This window comes from Cottoperca gobio, chromosome 16 (genome assembly GCF_900634415.1).
Source record: "Cottoperca gobio chromosome 16, fCotGob3.1, whole genome shotgun sequence".
Taxonomy (NCBI): Eukaryota; Metazoa; Chordata; class Actinopteri; order Perciformes; family Bovichtidae; genus Cottoperca; species Cottoperca gobio.
In genome coordinates this window covers 14,705,369-14,718,406 of record NC_041370.1, presented here as the reverse complement: position 1 = coordinate 14,718,406, position 13,038 = coordinate 14,705,369, and the positions used below count along the sequence as shown (strand labels likewise).

Here is a 13,038-nt window from a genome sequence, read left to right as displayed (position 1 = left end):
AGAAATGTGGGTGTTTCTCTGAACATTATTTTTTGCAAGTAAAACATTGCATTTGCTTCTTCCTCACAAAGTCCTGTCAATTGTGGCAAAAAGCACAGTTTATTTTATGGAACTGTTTAAGTAACTGTTGTTTTTCCTCTCCGTCCTCCACAGTTACGGTCATTTCTCCAGGTGAGGAAGTACAGTCTAGACTTGGCCTCCCTCATCTTGTACTCATACCAGCTCAGCACAGCACTGTCATATCTGGAGACTAAGCGCTTTGTACACAGGTATGCATTAGTTTCCCCCTAGAAACTCCAATTTACCAGAGTATTGAAGAATGATAAAAGTAAATATTCCACTACAATAGAACTGCTAAGTGGCCAGAGCAGTGAAATCCATTCACCCAATAAAAAATATAATTTAAAATAGATTAATAGATATTTTCTTTAAACCACAGCTCAGCGTTGCCACCTACTGGCAGCATTACAATGAAAAATGTCTTGCTCAAAAAATTGAGACATATTGTGATATGGGGAAAAAGATATTGTCACCAACTCCTAGCATGTGGATGCACAACACTTCTCATAAAGAATGAGGAATACTAGCAATCTTATCATGCTGTTTTTCCAAACGCCACATGGGAGATGTTGAGTGGGAAGTGTCCGGTCATGTAGATGAACAGAATAAAGGTGTTGAGGATTTCTTCTGAATCTGGTTCTGTCCTCCGCAGGGACATCGCAGCGCGGAACGTGTTGGTGTCAACAGTCGACTGTGTAAAACTTGGGGACTTTGGTTTGTCTCGATACATGGAAGATAGCTCTTATTATAAAGGTAAATGTAACACCTCTAAACACGCAGTGTTCCCATAAATGCACACTTCAATCTCCTTTTAAGTGTCTTTGGTCTGTCATAACACGGGGACGAAATCAGCATTATTATTCATTGCACTGACATGAACTGAGATGATCATTACAGTGTAACACAGTTCTCCTGATTTTTTAGCATCTAAAGGTAAACTGCCTATTAAATGGATGGCTCCAGAATCCATCAACTTCAGGCGATTTACCACAGCCAGTGACGTCTGGATGTTTGGTGAGTTTAAAGCTGTCTTGTTTTCTTGCTTTCTTTATTTCTGTGTCAGTTTTGTCCTGATGTTTTGACAGTTTTCAGTTTTAAATCTCTTTTATTCTTTACTCTGCACCATTTAAAAGCCAACAGGTGGCTGTCTCAGTTGCATAGTGAGTGAGTGTTTGTTTTTATGTCTTTCCATAGGCGTCTGTATGTGGGAGATCCTAATGTTCGGCATCAAGCCTTTCCAGGGTGTGAAGAACAATGACGTTATCGGCAGGATAGAGAACGGCGAGCGGCTGGCGATGCCCCCTCAGTGTCCTCCTACTCTCTACAGCTTGATGACAAAGTGTTGGTCGTATGATCCCAGCAAGAGGCCACGCTTCACTGAACTCAAAACACAACTCAGGTACTTAATGGAGTGTGTTTTGAGAGTGTGTGAGTGTCTTTGTGTGTCTCTAAGTGTGAGAAATGTGGGGTTCAGTGTCTTGCTCAAGGACACAAATCACCATCACACTCTCTTCAGCATTCAGAAAGTTAAATTATTATCTGTATATGGTTTACCTCGGCTGAAGAAGCACACAATTTAGGTTTCGTCCCTCCCATAGTAAGCTTCGGGAGTAATGCATTGAGTGAAAGAAGCTGGAAGAATGATATTAAAGATCTAGAGGCACATTTTTTACATTCCATTAAATGTGCACATAGAAATTGAAGTGAATGTATGTTTTTAGTGAGACAGCCTCACAAGATATCCTCCCCGATAACGATAATACTAGTTTCTGTTAAACTTTACTTTCAGCCTTAAAGGTGAAGTTGAGATATTCGCATGTTATTTGTTGCTATTATGTCATTGTTAAGATAATGGTCATAATTAATGATATTTTCCAGAAGTGTTTCCTTACGCCTTCCTAACAGCAGGTGTCACTGTCTGTACAAGTCATGGTCATCTAACAAGATGAATGGAGCAAACAAAACCTACAGCAAATATTTTACATAAAGAATTAAGCAATATACTTTGACCTTTGTCTCTGGCTGCTGGTTAAACATGAGACCAGAATGAACCACTAAAGGTGGATGTACTGGTCAGATACAGGCGGGTAGGCATAAGGATAGTGATTATATCCAGCTGAGCTCACATGTACATGCCTTCTTATTTCAATTTGAGATGGCAGACTGGATCATTTCTATGTCTTGGCAGGGTGCTTTTTGTCTGTTTAAGATACTACGTTCATCTTAAATCATCTTTACTAATGGACGCAGAGGCAGTGTGGAAGTCATTTCTGTGGTTAGAGGATAAATGCCAGAGACGTTTTTATTCATGTAACTCCAAACTGCATTCTACGGATGGATGGATGGATGGATGGATGGATGGATGGATGGATGGATGGATGGATGGATGGATGGATGGATGGATGGATGGATGGAATTTCAGGTACATCCTAGTACATTTTTACTGTGACTGTATACAAAGGACAACCGTTTCTATGTGGTTCAACACCCTCAAATTAAACCTGAAAGTCAGCTCTTTAACCTCAAAGTGGTTATTGTTTCTTTTCAAGTACAAAGCCAAACACTAACTGTCCAAATACTTGAGAGACGGTACTTTACATCCTGTTTGGGCTGATGACAGTACGCTTGGCATGGTAACAAAGATATGATGATGACAGAGATAGATTAAATGAGGTATCTCGGTCACGCCTTGCTTCCCTGTTAATGATACATCACTGCCTTGTTACTAGCTTTGCCCGGAGACAGATTTGCTAAGAGAGAGATTTTATCTATCAGGAGACAATATCCCAGACACGTTGTGATCAGATAAGGCAGAGCTAGACAACACTGTACGCAAGTTAAACACTTGCCGCCTAAGTCCCAGAGTAAGTCATCACTATGTTATTCCCCTTTCAAACAGAAAGGGTCCAACCTATTCAAGAGTCATTTAATGTCATATAAATAACTGGGCAACACGGTAAAACATTTGTGAAAGGTTTTATCAAATGTACTGAGAGTGGCACTCACAAGAAGGGCAACTTAAATGTTTTCATTTAAATAGCAAGAACATTGGGGAACAGTGTCAGTCCACATCATGTGCCCAGGGGAGAGGAAAAACACTGACATGATTGATGCCATCCAGTGTGGGGTTACAGTATGTGATTATAGTTAATGCTAATCACAGGATGCTAACAGCCAAAATGACACCCTCCGCTTTCAGATCATAATTTTCCCCCAACGTGCTTTCACAAAACAGGCCCACCAACAAGTTGAATTTAATTACATTTCAGATATGTTTCTGTATTGTAATGCTTGATGAGACTTTTTGCTCTGCTTTGTGTAACGGAGCTTAAATCACCAGCAAAACTTAAAGTGGGTGAAGTGATATTTAGTAGTTTAATAAAATAAAGTAAACATTTTCGAAGGCAGAATTGAACAAGAGTAAACACTATTTATTTTCCATATATTACAGTTAAGTGGGGTTACAGTAGGAGTTTTCCCAGCAACCATCACTCAACAATTCATAATCATTCAGACATGAACAGACCTGCAGTTTTTGGGAAGTGATGCTGAAACTCTACAGTGAGAACAGCTGATGACGTATACTTGTAACACAGATTTTACATTCATGAATTTCACATTAATCTTTGGTTTGCTTGCTCTTTTATTTCTTAAACGTGACATTGGTTTTCCAGATGTTAGCTGCCTCATTGTTACACAAAAAGCAGTTTCCCTTTATTATTTTTAACTACTGGCCACAACATATTCTGCCAAACACGTTTCCCCCTGTATCTATTAATAAATGTATTTATTAATTATTATTAACTCCTTCCGTATATAATCTACATATAAGACGTTTTGATGTGGTTTTAGCCGCTTATTTAAATGTGAAATGTTTGTATTGTATGAAGAGCTGAAGTGAGAGAATACTTCCAAAGTTATGTTATTTATAGAAAACTAGATATAATATACGTAATTTGTGTTGGCGACAGCACAATACACATTTTTGGTGACAAAGCGCTGCATCAGTCCTCTACTGCTCTGTAAGAATAGTCTATGGATACACCATGTGTCTTATACATGTCAATATAGTTTCGCCAAAAAATGCACGTAATGCCTTTTTATTCAATTCCTTCCAAGTCTTCATTACACATATTGTATAAGTCTGGACAGACATGGAACTGGAACTTGGCTTGTTGGTGGAGGCGTACAACTGCGAGGCGGTAATTAAATATTTTCATATTTATATGTTGAGGACTTCAACTCGTATACACAAGTAGACAACACCAGTTTCAGCAGCACAGCAAGATGCCATCAGATTCCTTCAACATGCACATTCTCTCTCTGTCTTGTTCTCTTTCTCTCTCACACACAGAAACGGGAAAATAAGAGAGCATATTTAACTCCCGTGGTTTTTACGAGTTTGTTTAAAACCAGCGTGACTAACACCTTAAATTCCACCTTAAATTCCACAACAATTACACTACCAATGTTCTCAATGTCAGCGTTCCTCTTTTCCCCCCAATTCTTCTCCTCTTACGCTATCTTTGCCTCCTTTTCAAACTCCACTTCATGTGCTCTTTTTTACTCTCCTCCTGACCTCTTTCCCCTTTAAATGGTGTCCTCCTGATCTCGCTTCCTTATTTTGGCTCTAAACGAGTACCAGCCCCCACATCAAGGACGCTCATCAGTCTGAGACAAGCACAGTATGTGTGTGTGGTTGTATTTTGTAATGGGCTGAAAACAGTGTGGAAAAGTACATATGAACTGCATTTGAGTTCTAATCTGACAATTAGGAAGATTTATTTGAATTGACTGTGAGATGTTGGCATGAAGAAATAGTGAGGAACCCTCAATGTGCCTCAGCCAGTGTCTTGGAAACCAAGTCAATATTGACCACGTTAACTGTGGTCACTGGCTATTAGTAGGGGAAAGTCATGCCATATAAGGAAATACAGTTTGGTTTACTTTCGGTCTGGCCGGCTTTTATATCATAATATCAATTATAGGTCTTTCCTGCCAACTATGCAACTCTCAACTACTACTACAGTTTTGTGTGTGTGTGTGTGTGTGTGTGTGTGTGTGTGTGTGTGTGTGTGTGTGTGTGTGTGTGTGTGTGTGTGTGTGTGTGTGTGTGTGTGTGTGTGTGTGTGTGTGTGTGTGTGTGTGTGTGTGTGTGTGTGTGTGTTTACACACAGTGGGCAGCTGCCAGGAGCTACAGCTTTCCAAAGGAAAGAGAGAGAATATAGAGCGAGAGAATGAAGGAAGGACAAAGGCAAGCAGAACTACTGCAGTGCTGTTCTCGGTCAAAGCTCTAATTCTCAGATCATATTATCGGTTAGTGAAGTGTATGTGCAGGGAAGGACTGTAGCCTTTTTGTTCTGCTACATCAGGGCATGTTTGAGTCATCCTGCCAGGAGTAGTACGTTTTATCCTTTTAGCGTTGCTGGGATCTTTAGTGGTTATTCGTGTTTACCTTCAGTAGCATATCAGTTCTGAAGTGCCACTGGCCCATCATCATTCTAGTGGTGACATTATTCTCCTGAAAAGGCTTGAAGGCTATACTCCAGGGCTATTGGATTAGCCCGTTCTAAGGGTAAAGTATTGCCTCTATGTTCTGCCTTTCTGTTTCATCAGGCTTTCTAAATATTTGTGCTGTCAGCCTCTAAGAGAATTAATTGTTTATTTTCCTCCTACACAACTGTATGTGTACAAGTGTGCTGCATTCACCTAATGCTACTGTACCTATGGGTTCAATCCAAAGCAGTTTTGGAGAAGCCTTTTTCTATGTCTTTTGAACATAAACACTAGTCGGTTGTTTGACTATCCTCTGGAAGAAATGTGTTCCTTTGTATGTCCTACTTTTAGAACAGGTTCACATTTCATCTTAAAACCCGTATGTGCATTGAAACAGTTATTGGACGCTATAATTGTTTGTCATCGAGGTCCCTTCATCAAGCATTTTCAATGTTCGTGACGAGCTGAAATGATGCTTCAACAGTCTGAGTCAGAGAAATTCCCTAGTTACAGTTGTGTGTTTTCGTTGCTGCAGTGATGGGATATTAACACAAAGAGGGAATCCTTTATCCTTAAACGAGGACGTCCGAGCTTGTTTCCAGCGGTGCTGTAACTTTTTTGAAATCAGAGGATGGAACTAGGAAATCAGCCTCTGTGCGCTCGTTCTTGCATTGATCCAGCTACTGATCTACAGATTTTGACGTAAGCTAACAACGCAAGTAATTGTATGTAATATTAAAAAGTAAATATGTAGTTTGTGTTTCTGTTAATGTGTGAACCTGCCTTTGTGGCGGCTTTAGTGTACGCGTGAGAGAAAGCAGTTACCCCAGGGTGTCACAACTCAGTGTACCTGCACCCACATATCTAAATCATGCGGCTCAGTTTCAGTTTGTAGCGGCTGTACTGGGCAGCTCTCAGGTGAGAAGTACGTGAGAGTAAAGCAGGGCGGTGCTGAAAAGTCCAAGATTGTGTAGTCAACCCAGCCTGAGCAAATAATCTAAGCAAGCGTTGTTATTCCAGGTGGCAGGGTGGTGTAGGTGGTGTAGGTGGTGTAGTTGGGGGAGGAGACAGTCAGCGTTGACGTTGCCAGGTGCTGATGTTATCGTCGTCCCACTTGTTCATGCATGATGTCATTTACTGTAAAACTGTGAGGCAAGGTTGGCAGATTTATTCATGACTGGTTTAATTTTGATCATATTTCTAATGACTTGGCTTAATAGATGTTCAATAAAGCTAATGTAATGTTAGATTAAGTGAAGAAGAAAAAAGTGAAAATTGTAAAGCTAAACTAAAAGAATAAGAATACATTAAGTTTTAGAGCTGATATCCATTACGATATAATCTTTGTGACTTCATCACTGTCATGCTGAGTAAAGTAGTGAACAGTGTTCATCTAGACTATTTATATTGATATGAACATAAAACACATAATACTGCTAATACCTGCCAATGACTGATTGACTTGAAGATGCAACAAAAAGTAACTAACTGTGGTTTAAAATAAAAACAACTGAAGTAAAACCACCAAATTCTTTTAGAAAATCAAAAGTGAGATTAGTTAAAGAAATATTCTTAAAACCAAACAAGTAAATGCATACTTTTTAAATGAGTAATTCATATTATTATTCATTTAAAGATATCAAAACTGTTGGATCTGTTTTTACAGCTTCATCTTTTAGTGGAAAACTTCTATTTCAGTACTGATATTGTGTGTGTTGTGGAGACTGACTTCGACAGGTGCAAGGACAAACACACCCACACACACACACACACACACACACATACACACATACACATACACACACAGTGCGAGACAACAGAACAGGAGGGTAATGATGTTTCTCTAAATAGCTCTTACCCTTGTTGAGGAAAGGAGAGTAGAAGGAGTGTGTGACTGTGTGTGTTGGATTATTCAACTCGGTCAGTTTTCTGTTTTGTGCAACCGTCAACTCTTCAGCTGCAGCTCCTTCCTCTGGGAATTTGGGTTTAGCAGCAGTTTTCCCAGGGAACAGGTCAGTAAGGATAATTTTAGCGGGTGAATTCAGTGTGGTATCTTTGGCTACATTAGACCTAAAAGACATTGGGTTTGGGGCGTGGAACATTGCTTAGTCACCAAGTGATTCAATTTAAGCTTAAGCAATATTACTCAATGATTTCCTGCTTTAGTTGCTGTAACAGTTTTGCCTGACACAGCAAAGAGATGATATCAGTAGTGTGAATAATATACAGTGTCTTTTGTAAGACATAAAACTGAAATTAAAGTACATATTACAATATAACAACAGAATATCCCAAGTTAGCAGAGCGATTAATGTGGCTTGAATTGTTTTTATGATTGTGTCAGTGTATTGGCCCACTGAATGTAAGTCACAGTTACTTGAGCATTCAGGGATGAACTGTAACGGTCATAAGGGATATTTCATAACAAAAGGGAATTTGTTCGTTTTATGACTTTAGTAGTTTCTGTTTTGACGCTCTGTACAGTGTGAGGAATGTGTGTGTGTTACAGCACACAGCATGAAGCTCTGAGAGTTTTCATATTCCTAGGTGGCAGAAAAACACTTAAGCTGACAGTTCAGTTTTAAAAACAACTTTTCTGTTGAGGAAAACCACTCTGACGTGTGTACTAGGAGGAGCATGTGTGTTTTTGAGTTCATCTGCCTGTATTTTTAGCAACACTGATAGGCCACATCTGGATGGTTCATTTCAGTCTAGAGCTGCAACGATTTGTCGACTAATTATTTATTCAATCGACAGAAAAATAATCACCAATTTATTTGACAATCGCTTAATCTTAAAGTCATATGGAGAATTCCAGCTTTTCTCTGTTTTACATGATATGAAACTGAATATCTTTGTCTTTTGGACTGACCAAACAAGACATTTAAAGACCTCAGCTTTGACTTTGGCGAACATGGATTCACATTTTTCACTATTTTCTGAAATGTTATAGACGATAAACGATTCATAGAGAAAATAGTCAGCAGATTAAACGATGATGAAAATGATTGTTGGTTTCAGCCCTATTTGTATTAACTTTATACCTGACCTAACAACAAAGCAGTAACTACTGCACCACAATACTATATATAATAATAACTAAAGTCTAAAGTGTTTAACGCTGTAGTGTTAATTTGTGCATTGTACTAGAGAGGGTGACAGAGACGACGCTATGTCATCACCGGTCTTCTTCTTTCCGGTGGATCATTTAACTGGATTAAATGAAGTCAAATTAAGTGTTTGTGTTACATCATCTTGTATTTTCTCCTCCAGCACTATATTAGAGGAAGAGAAGCTCCAGCAGAAGGAGAGGAGCAGGATGGAGATGAGGAGACAGGTCACTGTTTCTTGGGACTCTGGAGGGTCTGATGAAGCCCCACCAAAAGTAAGGCACCACCACACCACATGTGTTTGTGTCTCTGTCTGTTTGTGTTTGTTGGTATGAGTGCAACAGATGTAGTAACAAAGGGTCTGAGTATCTGTTTGTGCTGTTGGCAGTGAGACGCCCTGATCATTGCAAGTCCCCATGCTCTCTTTAGTTCCTCTCTGATATGCTTTCCTGTGGTGTTGGTGATATATGTTCTGTTGTCTACTTTGCTGCATCACACATGATTATAAGTGGCCATGTGATATTAAGGCATTGAAATAATTCAACTGGTAACTCGGATTGGATTGAATGTTTCCTCTATTTGACCAAGTTTGACCCCGGTGACGTTAAATTATTGCTGAAGTCAGCGGAGTTTTCTCATTATGATAATAAAGGTTTAAGAACAACAAATGTTATTCTGGTTGCAGCTCTTGAGTCAGGTGCATGTAGATAAGTCCTATGTTATAGGACAGGGGTCGGGAACCTATGGCTCTTTTGATAACGCGATATGGCTCGCAGACAATTTTGAGCTGACATTTTTTAACTTAACAAGTAATAAATAATTATACTGTGCCATTTTAAAGTAAAACATTTAGCAGCGGATTTGTTTTTAGTTCTCCCCTCTCCTTTCCTCCGCTGTGTGTGTGTGTGTGTGTGTGTGTGTGTGTGTGTGTGTGTGTGTGTGTGTGTGTGTGTGTGTGTGTGTGTGTGTGTGTGTGTAGGGGGCGGAGCCCCGCCCGTTGTGAGACTGCGCAAAGCAAGCAGTAGACCGGGGGGGGGGGGGGGTCAAACTCATTCACAGAGGGCCATCATTAAAAACTGGGACTACGTCGACGGCCAAACACAGTCCACATTTATTGAACAGGATACACATAAAGTGCAAAAAGATATGGAACATATTTAAGTCAACTGCAGACGGGTTGCTGAGCAGTTCAATTAAAATATCTGAGCTGCAAAGTCGGCAAATGCTCTCAGTTGATCAGCAGAATGCTTTCGGGAACACAGCGGTGGAGATGTTTGTCAGTGTTTGGAAACACGTAGTGACCAAAGTCTCCCACAGGCAGCTCGGCTTGGAACGCTCTCACTGCAACACACATGTCTGTGATCACACGGCCCTGAAGCTGCAGGTTTAACTGTGCGATGCTTCGTTATGTCGCACAAACAGTCCAGCTCACATCGCCACTTTCTCCCAGAGATCTGTGGTGTCTTTCCCTTTGCTTTCCAAAAACTTTCATTTCATTCACATATTTAGATTATTCCTCAAATGTCTTTTCCCGTGGTTGTGCCATGCATTGATTTAATTACCAAAACCGGCGGGCCAGTTATGACGGACATATGACATTTTCTCACGGGCCGGATATAATTGCCTTGAGTTTGACACCCGTGCAGTAAACACTGAAACGTGCACATAAATGAGATAAATAACGTAAGCGTTTAGTTTATTTAATAAAAGAGCTCCTGTTCAATGCAACACTGATACCTCTATTAGTACTCGGAGACGTGTTATTCTTAAAAAATGCACGCATAAAGTTGCATTCAAATTTATATGGCTCTCAGGGAAATACATAAAAAAAATATTTGGCTTTTATGGCTCTCCCAGCCAAAAAGGTTCCCGACCCCTGTTATAGGAGAAAATGCAAATGTAGGACCATTGACTGTTTTCTTCTTCAGATGATCTTCAGATGTTTTTAATGCATTTGATCATTTTTTGCATCTGAAAAGCTTCTTTTTTCCTCAGTGTGCAGGTATTTCTTCTTATGATATCTCAATATAGTGATCACCCTGCGGTGGTCGGGTTAATTTTGATATTACAGTTTGGTAGATTAGAAGAAGGGAAACTCACTGGGTTTGTATAATATGCATATGGAAGCCCTTGTTCACACTTTTTTTTCACATAACAGGAACGGCTTCCTTCAAATGTGTAAACATTGTGAATTTCCAGAAAAATGTGTTTTCACAAATACAACACTACTTACTAAATTGTTGTTTTTGTAAGTCCATAACCCCAACCCCCACCAGCACCATGCCCTCTCACAGCTTGTTGCTCCAGCTGCTGGCACCCTCACTTGCTGCCCCCCGTGGCCCTGCTGTTAGCATCTGCTAACTGCTTCTATTGGTTAAAACTAAAGCCATATGTCTTGAACAGTAGTTCATAAGAATGAGAGATTTGTTATTGTAATCCTTCAGTGATGCCCTTGTGTTATCCCTGATCTAAATGCAGGGCATGTTGCATTTTATCATTTTAATGACTACGAAAGGAATTTAAATGTTTGGCTTGGAGGTAAAAGTAAACATGTTATGCTCTACAGAGAAGAGTCGCTGTATGGCTTTGGTTACAGTCCGTACAGTTCGGTACTTCCCTGTCTGTCTCACCTGTCTACTACATATCTCTATCTTCTATGATACCCTTTTTATTTCCATTTGTCCGTCCTCTACCCTTGTCTTTCTGTTCGCAGCCCAGCCGTCGCCCCTCCCTGCAGCCCACCTTCAGTCTGGATTGTCTGTCTGCTCCTTCGCCTCACCACCATTGCCATCAAAACCAGCGCTTTGCCTCACAGCTTTCCCTCTGCCTTGGAAACCCTCATCCTTCGTCTCCCTTCACCTCTTCTCACCTACCCGCTCTTCCACTCTACTCATCACCTCTGCAATTTCCCCATCACTTTTCCTCTTCTCCCAATCCTCAGCCTCAATCCCCTCTTCTTCAAAACTTCCCTTTCTACAATTGCTCTTTCCCTCAGCACAACACTCAGTTCAATCCTGAATCCAAAGCCACCTTGTCCCTACAGTCTCAGGCTAACTTCTACTCTGCACCTCACACCAGTTCAGATGGCAGCTGCCCCCACAAGACAAATCCCCCTACTAAAGGCCACCTGCTCTGTTCATCCCAGCCAAAGTCAAAAGACTCCCATCCCTGGCACTTCTCCCCTCTCCTTTCCCAGTCGAATCCTAACCTTAACTCTCTGCCCCGCAGCGTGTCAAATATTTGTCCCCACACCATCCAAAACATCCAGCCCAGTTCAAATTCTAATCTTAAAACCCTGCTGTTGCGCAGCTTTCCCCCTGGCTGCCACACTAATCCCAGTACTCCATTACAGCCTGACTCTGACCCCCAGCACCAACACCCTGCTGTGCAGTCATGTGGGAGGCCCCCACTCGTCCCTCCTGCCCCCCTCACTCTTCCACACACAGAGAGACCCTCTGCCTGCACTCTGTCCTCCACTCACCGCCATCCACCCAGTCAAATGCCAAGCCTCCCTGTAACTACCAATACTCCTTTTCCCATCCCCTGCTCTGAAAGACACATGAAGGCAGGTGGTGTACTGTTAAACTGCACTAAAGATTTTATTTTAATAACTAAAACAAACGTGTGTGTCTTTATCAAAAATAATTTGCAACATTCACAATTGTAGCCGCTTTGATAAATGTCCAGGCGGATTTAAAAGATGATTCCAGATTCAAAGATTTGTAAATCCAGATAAGATCAGCCAGGCCTCTTGCACCAGAAATATCATTATATTGCATTTTGATTCAATTCTGCCTCTTTTCTACGGACTGTATATGAACACAGTATTTTCAACACAGCACAATTGTAACTCTAACTTTAGGAAGTTGAATTTGATTCTAAAACTGGATTTGTCTTTTCAAATAATATGTTTTTCACTTTAAATATTTTTATTTTGTCCTCACGTCATCTACATTTGGCTGATCGTTGTGATAAGATGCCATATGCCATCCAATGACTTGATGGTCACATGCAATTACATCACTAGCAGAAGGTTTATATAACTTGTATAACATCAAACATTCATAAATAAGCAAGAATTAAAGTGTAGAATAAAAACATGCATTCAGCACCTCGACTTTTCTCACACTCATCCCTTTTCTTTCTGTGTGACGACCAAAGTTAAATACGCCTCGTGTCGACTACACATTTAAATAAAGAAATGTTGCAAAATGTTTTGATGAATAGAGTAACAAACTCAACCAATCTTTGAATCAATAATTATAACTGAGTGCACTGGTTTTTGATTCAATGCTTGACAACACCAGTGACTGTAAACGAGCATGTTTATGCTTGGCATGTTTTATTTGAGTTGGACATGCTGTTGAATGTC

At 40.4% G+C, this 13,038-nt stretch overlaps 1 protein-coding gene across 10 annotated transcripts in view; it reads left to right on the top strand.

Annotated features, from left to right (window-relative positions):
• Positions 1 to 13,038, top strand: part of ptk2ab (protein tyrosine kinase 2ab) — a 61,083-nt gene that overhangs the window by 32,692 nt on the left and 15,353 nt on the right. For 9 of the 10 annotated variants that reach the window (XM_029451431.1, XM_029451436.1, XM_029451430.1 and 6 more), the window contains 5 exons: positions 154 to 269; positions 713 to 813; positions 985 to 1,074; positions 1,255 to 1,459; positions 8,830 to 8,941. In XM_029451431.1, coding sequence (XP_029307291.1) covers positions 154 to 269; positions 713 to 813; positions 985 to 1,074; positions 1,255 to 1,459; positions 8,830 to 8,941 — 624 coding nt within the window. Of the gene's footprint in view, positions 1 to 153; positions 270 to 712; positions 814 to 984; positions 1,075 to 1,254; positions 1,460 to 5,420; positions 5,636 to 8,829; positions 8,942 to 13,038 lie in introns of those variants that run through there. The other variant, XM_029451437.1, reaches the window with a different exon arrangement.